This window comes from Odontesthes bonariensis, chromosome 24 (assembly GCF_027942865.1).
Source record: "Odontesthes bonariensis isolate fOdoBon6 chromosome 24, fOdoBon6.hap1, whole genome shotgun sequence".
NCBI lineage: Eukaryota > Metazoa > Chordata > Actinopteri > Atheriniformes > Atherinopsidae > Odontesthes > Odontesthes bonariensis.
The window spans coordinates 13,038,110-13,051,345 of NC_134529.1; the positions used below are offsets into that span (position 1 = coordinate 13,038,110).

The 13,236-nt window shown below is 40.6% G+C and overlaps 1 protein-coding gene across 6 annotated transcripts; it reads right to left on the bottom strand.

Annotated features, from left to right (window-relative positions):
- Positions 1-5,476: 5,476 nt before the first annotated feature.
- On the bottom strand, positions 5,477-12,858 carry LOC142375343 (hydroperoxide isomerase ALOXE3-like). Of its 6 annotated transcripts, XM_075459345.1 has the most exons (16): positions 12,701-12,858; positions 12,564-12,622; positions 12,189-12,351; positions 11,525-11,729; positions 11,305-11,386; positions 11,107-11,229; positions 10,907-11,010; positions 10,635-10,807; positions 9,134-9,277; positions 8,630-8,833; positions 8,434-8,520; positions 8,082-8,248; positions 7,749-7,870; positions 7,536-7,636; positions 6,979-7,146; positions 5,477-6,858 (listed from the first exon to the last, which is right to left on the bottom strand). In XM_075459345.1, the coding sequence occupies exons 3-16, from the start codon at positions 12,333-12,335 to the stop codon at positions 6,679-6,681; spliced, it is 2,007 nt and encodes a 668-aa protein (XP_075315460.1). In that variant the 5' UTR covers positions 12,336-12,351; positions 12,564-12,622; positions 12,701-12,858; the 3' UTR covers positions 5,477-6,678. The 6 variants fall into 6 exon arrangements, 5 of the variants coding, with proteins under 5 accessions (XP_075315460.1, XP_075315458.1, XP_075315459.1 ...); XM_075459343.1 differs by lacking the exon at positions 12,564-12,622; XM_075459344.1 differs by lacking the exon at positions 12,701-12,858 and having other exon boundaries at positions 12,564-12,694.
- Positions 12,859-13,236: the final 378 nt, after the last annotated feature.

A 13,236-nucleotide genomic window follows, 5' to 3' on the forward strand; every position in this document is an offset into this window, starting at 1 on the left:
ATCGATGCAACCAAAGAGAATCCACATGTGTTTGGGGTTAGTGTACTCACCCGAGCACAAGCCCGAAGGCAGGATAGTGAATTTTCCCTGTCAGACTCTTTATTTGCAACTGTCTTTTCTGAAGACAAGTTGTCTAATGTGTGTATGAAAAGTGCGGACAAAAAGCCACAGGATACAGAGAAGGTTGATCAGACTCCCGATCTCACGGTTCCGTTGAGCCGCGATGCATTGGTGCGGGCTCAGAAGTCTGATCCGTCTTTAGCAAAATGTTTTGCAGCTGTTTTGCTTGCAGAGGATGGTGCCAAAAACAAAAAGCCAGTTTATTTATTGCAGGAGGGACTCTTGGTACGCAGGTGGTTCCCACGGTGTGGAGTGTCGGATGAGGACTGGGGGTGGATACATCAGGTTGTAGTGCCAACCAGTTACAGGCACCATGTGCTAACCTTGGCACATGAACATGTTTGGTCTGGTCATTTAGGCATCACTAAGACCTATGACAGTATTTTAAAACATTTCTTTTGGCCAGGGTTGAAGGCGGATGTAGCGCGTTTCTGCAGGACGTGCCACACCTGCCAGGTAGCTGGCAAACCAAACCAGAAAATTCCTCCAGCTCCTTTGCATCCTATTCCAGTGGTTGGAGCACCCTTTGAGCATGTTATTGTGGATTGTGTGGGTCCTTTGCCAAGAACTAAGTCTGGGTACCAGTTTTTACTCACTGTAATGTGTATAACCACGCGGTTTCCAGAGGCTATTCCCCTGCGAAAAATTACTGCGACTGTAGTGAGTAAAGCATTGATTAAATTCTTTACAACTTTTGGTTTACCTCGTGTGGTGCAGACAGATCAAGGCACTAATTTTCTGTCAAGAACATTCAAACAGACTTTGCAGTCCTTAGGAGCGTCTCATGCTGTGAGCAGCGCCTATCATCCTGAGTCACAGGGCGCATTGGAGCGATGGCACCAAACATTAAAGGCAATGCTACAAAAGTTTTGCTATGAGACGGGTAAGGACTGGGATGAGGGGTTACCTTTCATGCTGTTTGCCATTCGGGATGCAAAACAGGAATCCCTTGGATTCAGTCCTTCTGAACTGGTGTTTGGACATAATGTCCGTGGTCCTCTGAAGGTGTTACAAGATAAGTTCACAAGTAACCCTCCATCTAAAACCAGTGTGGCAGACTTTGTTTCACAGTGCAGGGCACGGTTGCATAGGGCAACTGCTGCTGCTAAAGAAACTCTGTCAGCATCCCAAGGAGCCATGAAGAAACGGTATGACCGTAAGGCGGCTGTGCGTTGTTTTAAACCAGGCGACCAGGTGTTAGTGTTGTCACCATTACCAGGAACTGCTCTCACTACTCGGTTCCTGGGTCCATATGTGGTGGAGAGGAAAGTATCTGACACTGATTATGTGATTAACACTCCTGAACGTAGAAGGAAGACACGGCTGTGTCATGTGAACATGCTCAAGCCTTATTTTTCCAGAGACTGTGGTCCAGTGCGGAGTGACAAGTCAGTGGGGTCCATTTCACTGGTATGTGTTGAGACAGAGGCTGACGATGAACTCAAAATGCCCTCTGGTGGCCAACAGAGTGGTAGGCTAACCAACACTGAGTTTCTGTCTGATGCCCACATTTCTCTGTCTTATCTTCCAGATGAACATAAGAACGACATATTGGCGTTATTTGAGTCATTTCCTGAACTATTTGGTGATGTTCCATCATGCACTGATGTCTTGGAGCATGATATTGATGTGGGTGATGCCTCTCCAATAAAACAACACGCTTATCGTTGTTCGTTCGACAAGCGGCAGTTAATCAGGTCTGAGGTGGAGTATTTGGTAGAACATGGACTGGCTAAGCCTAGTCACAGCCCATGGAGTTCTCCATGCTTGCTGACTCCCAAGTCTGACGGCACACCCCGTTTTTGTACTGACTTCAGGAAGGTAAATGCAGTCACTGTGGCTGATAGTTTCCCTCTACCTCGGATAGATGACTGTGTGGATAGCATTGGTCCAGCCAGATACATCTCAAAGTTAGACCTCTTAAAAGGATATTGGCAGGTTCCTTTAACTAACAGAGCAACTGAAATATCAGCATTTGTAACTCCTGACCATTTCATGCAGTACACGGTTATGGCTTTTGGTTTAAAGAATGCACCAGCTACTTTCCAACGTCTGATGCACAGAGTGTTGAGTGATGTACCGCAGTGTAATGTTTATCTCGATGATGTAGTGGTATATTCCGATGACTGGTCTAACCATATCTCCAGTTTGCAGATTGTTTTCCAGCGGCTTGCAGAGGCAAAGCTAACACTCAATCTGACCAAATGTGAATTTGGGAAAGCGACAGTGACCTATTTAGGTAAACAAGTGGGGCATGGAAAAATCCGACCAGTGGATGCTAAAATCACAGCTGTGAAACAATTTCCAGCGCCCACCACCAGACGTGAACTACGCCGTTTTCTTGGTATGGCTAGTTATTACAGGTGTTTTTGTAAAAATTTCTCCGTAGTGGTTGCTCCTCTCACACAATTGTGTAGTCCAAAGATGCCTTTTAAATGGACAAGGGACTGTCAGCAAGCTTTTGATGCTGCCAAATCCCTGCTGTGCTGTGCACCAGTTTTAGCTGCACCTAACTTTTCTAGCCCTTTTAAGCTAGAGGTGGATGCCAGTGCTTGTGGTGCTGGGGCAGTCCTCCAGCAGGATGGTGCTGATGGTGTGCCACATCCAGTGTCTTTCTTCTCGGTCAAGTTTAAAAACATAAAATAAACTACTCGACAATCGAGAAGGAAACCCTGGCGATGCTGCTTTCTTTACAGCACTTTGAGGTGTACGTTGGTGCCAGTACCCTCCCAGTGACTGTGTACACGGATCACAACCCTCTGGTGTTCTTGGCGCAGATGTACAACCATAACCAACGGTTAATGCGGTGGGCATTATTGGTGCAAGAATATAATATACAGGTCAAATACAAGAAAGGAGTGGAGAACGTGGTAGCAGATGCATTGTCCCGTGTGTGAGGTAGAGACCTTGTGATAGTTTTTTTTTTTTTTTACTGTGAAGATTTTTAAAACAAACTAAAGTTTGTTTTGTTTTTTATGGGTGGGGGTGTTACGACCCAAGGGTCGTATCTAGTGTGTGTGTGTGTGTGTGTGTGTGTGTGTGTGTGTGTGTGTGGACTGCCGCCAGGTGAGTTGGTGAGCAGGTAAGTTGTCCCAGCTGTAGGTAACTACATCTAATCAGCTGGGCTGCTTTAAAAGATGCTGGAAGACGCGCCAGTGGGGCCAATGGGTCCAGCTATTGTTGGAGTGTTTTCCAATAGCTTGTTCAGGTTGTCTGAAGCGTAACTCTTTCAGTGGAAAGAGGTTAACAGTTTGATATTGGGGTTTGTTGGTCTGTTAATCATTTAGGTTCTTGTTTGTCCTCAGCAGGTTCCGTTGGGTTTGTGTTTTTCTTCTAGGTTTTGGTTGAATAGTATTACTTTTCTTTTGCAATAAATGACCATTTAAACATCAGCCATCAGTTCTCATTGTTTTATTTCCTCAGCTCGGAACACTTTATTGTTACCCCGTAACAGGCCTATGAAAGCTTTTGGGAGTGGATTTAGCAACAAACATTTAGCATTAACTTGAGGGATGCATTTACAACTTAAACTGAACAAACAAAGAACCCTTTTTGGAGAAATGGGAGACTAACCCATTCCCTATCTTATCTGGACCAATAAATCAAAGTTGACATTTTACCCTCATCCACCCAGATAAGAGAACCAGATGCCTAAATAGAACTGGAAATGACTTTACTTAGATTCACGTTCAGCCGAATCTTAAAACTGTATTAAATGTGTTTGATATCTTTGTACGCAAGTTCTTTCAGGTTCTCAGCGAAATCACGAGCTGCATTTTGGTTAGGACCTGGACATGTGGTGGAATTGGGTTTGATCTGCTTGTTTCTCTCTGGAGTTGTGGCTCTAGCAAGTTGCATATTTGCAGCAGCACAGTCCTCGGGAATCTTAATCGCGATGTCAGCCATTTGTCTGTCTCCACGTGGATATCTACACGGTCTCTTCCAAGAGCCTGACGCGCTAAGGCATCCAAAAGTAGAAAGTCAGCCGCTGGTTACGCTTCCCATTGACCTTGTTATAGAGTCAATTAACCTTCAATTAGTGCATAATTTAAGTCAAACAGAATAATGTCAGCATCATTATGGGGTATAATGTATATATTTATTCATGTTTGTTTCAAAGTAATTAAATATACAATCCATTAGTCAAGCAAACTTGATTGGAATAACAGCGGACTATTTTAGGAAACTCCTACGACAGCTCTGGATCACTCGTAAATTCTGTTCGTACCTGAAAGAAAACGTAAAATACGAAAAGATTGATGAATGCGCAAATTCTCTTAAATCACTCGTACGCACGACTTAAGAACAAATCTGTGCGTAAGAACGGTTCTTGCATGAGGCCCATTGTTTGGTTTGCAATTCATATGTCACAACTTTACAGATATTCATCTGAGGTTTGACGCTCATAATCATCAACTATGTCATGTTATGTGTATTTGATGTCTTTATATCATGAGTCTATGATATATCTTTAATCTGCATATCTTAACAAGTTGTGGTGTTTTCAGAATCAGAGACAAATGTTTTATGAGATTTTATCCAAAAATCTCTATAAACGTTAGAATCAGATCGCTTTACAAACACACACCCAAGCAGACGTCACAACAGTTTCAGGCATATCATTGGCTGAAAGTGTAGCGTAAGCGTAACGCCCCGCCTCCACGAGTCAAACCACGGAACCCGCGATCCAAAATGCTCTTCCCTTTCAAACAAATGAAAGAGCAGAAAAAGTAAACCATGGAGTAAATCAACACAGCCATGAGCCAGAGAAACGAGACAGAAGATAATGGAATGAAGAAGTCTTCAGAATGATGCGGAGAGAATGAATGATGCTGAAGAAGATGAAAAGACTAAGACAGGATAGAAAGATGAGGAAGAAGAACATCCTAACAAAGATAGAAACAGAATGAAGTAGTCTAAAGATACACGCTCTCTGTGTTTTTGTTCGTCCCTCGTCATCCATGTCTTCTTACGTCGCACGTTTTAATCTCCGCTGCTGCACGTCATCACATTGTTTTACTACCAAGAAAGCTAGCGTCAAGCAACTTTTTGTTAACATTTTGTGAACGTAAGTTCACCTCATCATAGTGGGTCAGCAACCAACCAACTCTGACACTTGGACAATTTTTTCATTCTGTACGGTGAAGTCCTTGATACCAGCCAGTTCCCGTTTCCCGGTGGAAAGAAGCGACCGTCCAGGCAATTGCAAAGTCCACGAAAGTCATCCAAAACCAAGGAAGGCCCTGAGAGCGGAACCAAGAGAAATCCACTTGGACCCCGTGTGGCTACCACCTGCTGTGTTCCGAGCTGACTAAACTGTCAGGTTTGGGTGAGGAGGGAGGACACGGATGTGGACTTCAAAAGCAAAACTTGGTTTAATGCACAGGATTCAAGGGGTCAAAAAACAAAGTACAAACGAAAAGCGCGGCTGAGCCGGATATCAAAAACTCAACTGTGGAAATACAAACAAAAAGACTTGGCATGGAATAAATAAATACTTAGCTTGGTCAAGATAAGTCGTGGCGTGGCATGGCATGAAGGGGGAGAAACAAACAAAGCACCGACAAACTGAGAGGGGAGGCAGGAAACTAAATAGGGACAGTGATTAGTGACAAGGTGCAGCTGGTGGGGAATAACACAGGTGAAGTGAGTGAACTAATTAACAGAGTGCAGGGAAACTAAAACATGACTAAAAACTAAACATGGACTGAAACACAAAAACATAACCTAAAACATGAAACTAAAAAGTAAGTCCATGGGCGTGACTTAAACAGGACTACAGTGAAGTCTTACAGACGGACGGTTACGATGGGTATCTCGAGACTTCACTGTTAAAATGATGAACGAATCCAAGATGTCAGTCTTTAGCTTCAAATAGTTAGCCAACCTAAACTATTTGAGTAAATCCAGTAACTCTCCATTCCCCCTATTTTATTTTAATTTCACTAAGTGTTGTATATAATCACCCATATTCAACGCATCTCCTGTTTGTTTTAAGGTTCATGTCTTTAGTCATTGTTTCAATAAATAGCTCATATATATATATAAAATCAACAGGTTGTGTGTATGCTTTCTTTACGTATGTCTGTCAAACCAAACGAGAATTCACAAAAGTAGCGAGATATGAGATTGATTATTAATTGAAATATTAACTTTCCCTTCTTTGAAGGTGGTGCCCTACATCCGAGATTAAATAAGGTTTATTGAGACAGTGAGAACTTCTGGTAAATCCTTATATTTTATCAAGTAACGCTACAACGCCCTTTAAACCATTACCCCATTTTCTTTATTTAAGACAAAGTGGCCATTCAAATGTATATACAGCTTTTATGAAGGATTCATGCATTTCTGAAAAACTGCAGTGACAACAACATAGATGTTCTGTATGTTAGTAATCAATGTACAGAAGGTCCATAGTGTAGCCATACCATAGGTCAACATTATCATGACTCATGTCAAAATGTAGTTGTGTCCCAGAATGCAACACCCCACCAACTATCAGAACTGAATCGAATGAATACTCTTCCTAGCATACAATATATTTGGCTGCTGTCTCTCCTAAATAGTCACACTGTTCTCTATTACTGTGGGGCTCAGGTAGGAGTAGGGTACTTTAAGCTGATGGTTTCTTTCTGCAATTTCTTCACTTAGGTAGGACAGCTCTGCTTGAAATTCCTTAATCATCCGTTTAGGGTCAGGCTCATCGAATCGTTCTTCAGGGTAGGTACCCAAGGGAACCTGCCGTTATGTCAGAGACATTAAAGTCAGTATTTTAGTCAATGTAAATTTTTTCAATGAAAATCTCAATGAGTCACAATCAATCTGCTTTATGTGTGTGTTCATGAACACTGAACTGACCTCGTCGGCATACTTGTCTGTGAGCAACCATGCTGATGCTGCAAACTTGACCGTGTGTCCAACATTTGGGAGGATGTCGAGAATCGTCTTCATGTTTGACTGCCCCTTAGTGGTTGGAGGAGGTTTGAGCAGTTGGAGAGAGCCATTGGGGACCCAGCTGTAGTCAAACTAAATTATAATAGAAGGTTCTTTAAGCATTTGTGACTTTATGACTTTTTATGACACAGGATTTCACTTTATGCATCATGGGTAGCAAAACTAAACAGGAAATGCAAACTTATCACATTTTCATTCTCAGCTGATACCTCAAAGGTAACAATACCAACCAAAAGGAGTTGTGAATATTCTTTTTTTAAGTCAATGTAAAATATGTCACCACACATGTTCATTGGCTGAACAATTTCAGTTGAAAAGCTAAAAAAAAGAAAAAGGTGTCAGAACAACTTGAATTTTAACTTTTTCATTTACAAGTTTATTTGAAATTTGGACATATTTTTGATCTCCCTGAATGTCAAAGCATTATTCCCTTATCCAAAATATATATTTTATTGCCCCACCTGTCCATTATTGACAGCAGCATGTTGTACCGATACAGTGAAGATCACCACGGTGATGAACTTGACTACTTCCTGTGCAGTATTGAAGCATGCTGGAAACCCTGTTGGTAGAAATATCACTTAGTAAATCTGTAGCCGTAATTACCCACAGTTTAATATATATATTTATCACGTATAATAAGTGCTGGCTTTTGCAATTGTTTTTTTTTTTACCTGAGAGTTTGTTTCCCAAGAAGCCATGTGTGAATATCTCAGTGATCCATTCCTGCAGCTCAGTGTCTTCACGCACATCACTGTCTGAAGGATAATAATACTCCACCACAGACCTCACAAAACTGATGAAAAAACAACAATGCATTCAGATTGGTATTCTAAAATAATTGTGTTAATTTAAAAATATGTTCAAATAATCCAGCATTGTTGCATTTGTAAATTCTACATAATGGTCGTACAAAAATTCTAATTCAGATGAAGTTTTGTTGTTGCTTGAAAAATCTATCAGTTACAACTGTGGCAAAATATCTAAATTGTGAATGTAATCATCACCCGTTGATGATATTCCACAGCTTCAGACCATCATCTCTGTAGTAGAAGTTGGGGATCGACTCCAGTCCTCGTGCAGTGATGTTCTCCGGCAGACAGAGGGAGCTGTAGGTCATTTTAGACTGAGCCCTGTGCATGACCTCTTTCAGCCCCTCAAGTCCAATTGTGCTCTAGTGGTCATAAATCCAGACATAGTTATACGCATGTTTCTTGAATTTAAGATAATGAAAATACTTGTAATGAATGATGTAATGAAAATCTAGAATTGGTTTCAGTAGTGCTGAATTATCAGTGTGTGAGTATATATACATATATACTATATATATATATATATATATATATATAATATGTATACCACATTCAAAATCCCATTAGGTTCTAAAAGAATTTGGCGGGCCATTGCGTTTATTTGCAGAGTGTAGCGGAAGTGTGGGATCAGCAGCTGTACAAAGACAAATACAGACATTAAAATCAAATTTACTGTAACGTCAGATTAAGATAAACGTGGCCCACATCTGATATTTCAACAGCTCAGTGATGTCAGCTGATACCTTGTAGAGGGGATGGATTACAGGCAAGCAGCGGAGAGTGGCAACTGCAAAGACTTCTGCCAGATAGTGAGTGTTCATGAGGTGATGGACTGCCTCATATTCCAAAAAATCTGAACTTCTAACATACAGCTTGGCCAGCAGCCAGTCTGTCTCTGGGTCACTGGGCAGAAAGATGGGATTCTGCTCAGAAGGTTGTTGATATAGCTGGAATGAAAATATATATTTATAGTCTACACAAGTGTATTGAGTGCTGAAAACAGAAATCATTGCATAATTTCAATGTCAGAACAACACTTTTTGGTGTGCTAAGCCTACAGTATTGTGTAAAAGTCTTTAGCTCACAGTCACTCCACCCAAGGAGTGACTGTGAGCTGGTTGTTTGTCTCTGTCTGTTCCTGTTATGGACTAGCAACCTGTCCAGGGTGTCCCCTGCCTCTCACCCAATGACAGCTGTGATAGGCTCCAGTGATCCTGAGTTGGATTATTCTACCATCACTAAAATACCTGTATTGCAATGGGCATCAGCTTGCTCTCGGGGTTCATGTAGAACAAGCATAAACCAGCAGTCATATGTACAGAATTTCCATCTTTCGTCCAAGCTGGTATTCCTTCCATTATCTTCTGGTCACACAGGAAGATATTGCCTTTCTGTGTGCAACAAAAATGTAGAGAAAAGTAGTGAATGAGCCATAAAGACATAGCAGGGTTTCCTATGTTGTCCAAAAGAAAAAGATTAATGAAATGTTTCTTTTAAAGCAGTTGTTACAATGGCTGTTATGTTTCAGAGGATCAGATCATATGAGTAAAATCTAATCTAATATATAGCCTCCCATGTAAAAACATTAGGGCTGGGCAAGTTAACTCGTTATTATCGCGTTAACTTGTTAATTATTTAACGTCGATAAATATTTTATGGCGCATTAACGCAGGTTTTATTATTTATTTTATTATTGTAAAAGTCTGTTGCTCACAGGCTTTTATTTTGTAAACGTCTGTTGCTGTCTGCTGCGGAACTGGAAAAGAAAGTAATTTGCGGATCCACCAAACATGGAGAAGGGTACGGAACTTTTACTCGGCCATTTTCATTTTAAAGTTCTTCCAGACGGCGGAGTGGACAGAACCAAAGTCATCTGTAAACACTGCCAATATGCCGCCCATTGATTGGATGAGAGACTCCGGTTCTTTTCACAGATGTTTATTAATGCAACATCAACACCGTAGAACTAAATGTTCGAGTAAACAAAGTAAAAGACAACACTAGTTGTTGTAATCCTTAAAGAAATAGCATTCTTAGCATTGTCGCTGGTACCAATAAATAATAAAAGTAATTCTGGCCACTTTAGCCTGCTTCAACCAACGGCAGAGTCATTCCCCAATCTTCACGGTCAAAACTAGGATTCTTTAACTTACACTTCTCCTATGCATCACATTCACACAGTTACAGCAAACACCACGAAGCATGGAGTAATAAAATAAAAATAAAAAAATTAGCAGGTAACATCACCGTTGTAGGTGCTCCTCGGTCTCTGTGTGAAGCTCACGAGCTAATAACCGGCACAACTTCTTGTTTTACTACTTTCAACATAAAATCACGTATTTCAAAATAAATTAAAAAAAAAAAACTCCTGCATTTACAGCCACGTTGAATATTCTTATCACCGTAGTAGTTCCAGTCTAAAATATCACTTAAAGGCAAAACACACAACTGATACCAGCAAGTCATTCAAGGAAACAGACAGTGGAGCGAGGCTTCTACATAAAAACTACATAAAAATGCTGATGTTAAAAGTGTGTTTGCACAAAAAATGGTATGGCACTTTCATTCATATGGCAGTACATTTAAAATAAAACTAAATGCTAAAGGCTATACACTACTTTTGAATTAATTTTCGGATTTTACGTACAAATGCGATTAATCGTGATTAATCAGGGAAATCATGTGATTAATTAGATTAAAAAATTTAATCGTTGCCCAGCCCGAAAAAACATCACTGAAATTTCAAACCTCCATTTCTGTCTTCAGAGTGCTTCCATCTCTCAAGAAAAGCTTCACCATCTCCTCTGTGACCGGAAAGTTTGGGGGAAGTTTTGAGCAGCGCTCGATCACGTTGGGGTTAACTCCATTCAAAAACTGGAATCCGAAAAAGTCATCCTCCTTCCAGTGTTCTGAAACATACTCTGGAAGAATAGCAGTTAGTTAATACAGCACTCATCCATTGCCTACTTGAATTAAATCAGCAGGAGCAATAGGGATTTCGGTTAAATGGCTTTCTCTACCTGACATTTCAGTCTTTTTGAACCAGAAGATTCTTTTCATGTCCTCAATGTCATCCCATCGTTCACTGGATCCAACCATACCCTTGAACTTCAGTTCTATAGCCCTGAAATAGATTTTGTATAATGTGTAAAACGATGTACATTTAGGAATCAAAATGCCTCAGAACAGTGTGAAATGTGAAGATTGTCTCAGAACTCACATTATTAATCGTCCATAACGAATCTCATCTGATTTGGATGCAGAGAAACGAAGCTCAGCTTGCATCTCAGATTCATCGTTGAAGTGACTTTTGTGCAGCAGCTTGTCATCGACAATTGCCCAACTTAAAGAAAGAAAAGATTAAGTTTAGATAAGCTTTTGAGACAAATGGCTGTGGCAAACTGCAGTGGAAACGTACAGGTACGTGTTCTTTCTAAGTTCTAGCTCCTTTTTCCGGTGCTCAATCAGCAGGGCATGTTCCTCCTCAAAACCTTTCATAGCTGAGAGGTGAAAAAAAAACAGCACTCAAACTTGTGTCACCAAAAAAAAGATAATACATGAAGAGGCTCTGATAAATCTACTTTAAAACAATATGAGCATGTATTTGTAATAAATTTCTTTGAGCAATTTCACTTGACCTTTTCCTCCTCTGAGCTCCACCTCTTCTCCCCTCTTGATCCATCTGTAACAGGGGAAAAGGGTGTCGTCTCCCTCTGGAGTTGTCACTACGATTTTGGCACAGTACCACTCGTCTTCTGGGAGAAACAAAAAAGGATCTTTCTCCACCCTGACCAGTAGAACTTTCCCCAGAGAAAAGCTGGATTTTATGGTGTAAGTCCTTGTCTGAGAATCATAACAAACATAAAACAAAGTTAGTGTGAAATGTTGAAAAGGGTGTTTGGAGAGGTTTCTAAAAAAAACTACTGCATCATTCTGTTCCCATCATCTTTCCCAGGAAGCTGATATGAAACAGGTATGATGGAGTTGGGGAAACCTATAAAAACATGCAAAGACAGGACTAGGACTGAGAAAAAAAGAAAAAAAAAGTAAATCATGTCACTGTCTACCACACAAATACATTAAATTACATTAAATATACATTAAAGTATATAGAATTGGATCCAAAGCCCATATTTGGCTGCAAGCCTTTAATGGTTAAAATCTCATTGAAGTGTTCCAGACCAGTTGGTGTAAATGGATACATATTCATACATACAATGGATGTAAAACCTGACTGACATGTTTAAAGATTATATCTGTCTATTATCTGTTACAAGTGATGTGCAACGGAATGTAACTTGCTGTCCCAGTTTGAAAGTCAATCCCAAAGTTGTCCAGCTCGGTGCGTTCACTCTGCCCCTCTGTTCCAAATAAGATGATGTATATGCGGTCCATTGTCCCTGCATACTGCATGCTGCCTGTTGTCACCTTTAACTTGTATTCAGCCATGGTCACTTTATGGAAACTGCCCAGAGAAGGAAAATAGAAAAAACATCACTTTCTCAAATAACCACATGTGAACAGCAAACATGATGAGTGCTACCCTGCATACATTCAACCAGTGTCAAAGAAAGAGCACCGTCTCTTAAAGTTGCAATTGTCATTTTGCTTACATTGAGGTTATGTGAAAATATTTTGTTCTGTCGTCACACCAAGAAGAAATGTTACAGCACACACCTTCACATGGAAGCTGTTCGGACCGACCTGTCTTCCTTACAGCTGCATACTGGCCCTTCCTGTTTGTGATATTTATCAAGGGTGGAGGTAGGTACCTCTATCTTTGTTACTGCATGAAACAGTGTAAAACATTTTACCTGCAGTCAAATGTTGAAAAAGAAAAGTCTCCAACGCTCCAAGAAAAACACCTTCACAGCTACTGGAATCCAAAGGTAACTGATATAATCAGAGTTGGATGCAGTAGAGCTTATTCCATCAAAAAGATGATCTTATGTCAGCAAAGACAGCCCCGGAGCAGACTGATTTTTGTGTTGCAATATGCAGGCTGATATACCTCCTATTTCTGGTGAAGCCCTGCCTTTTCTTTAAAAAAAGAAAAGTGACATCCTGTGTGGGCTGCAACTGCTGCATCTAAGTTCCATCAGATGGTCAGTCGTTCGATCTCTAACTTCTCCAGATTCCATTTCCTTGGTGTATACAGCATCCTTAGGCCCTGAACTCCAAGTTTCCTCCAATGGGTTAACAGGTGTGTATTGGAAAAATGTATATAGATTTTAATTTTGAGTAAACAACATTTTATATACAGAAATGTATTGCATGAACTTTGCTTAGTGTGATACAAAGTAATTAAAGGGAGAAACAGGGTGCTCCGGTAGGAGAATGTGCAACCACT

Bases quoted from the DNA above. Each gene is read 5' to 3' on its own strand.
- LOC142375343 (XM_075459343.1), bottom strand. From the start codon at position 12,335: ATGGCTGAATACAAGTTAAAGGTGACAACAGGCAGCATGCAGTATGCA. The intron at 8,249-8,433 runs GTATACATATTA...TATGACCACTAG, and splicing joins CTAATGGGATTTTGAATGTG to AGCACAATTGGACTTGAGGG. The intron at 7,637-7,748 runs GTAAAAAAAAAA...TTCTACCAACAG, and splicing joins CTTGGGAAACAAACTCTCAG to GGTTTCCAGCATGCTTCAAT.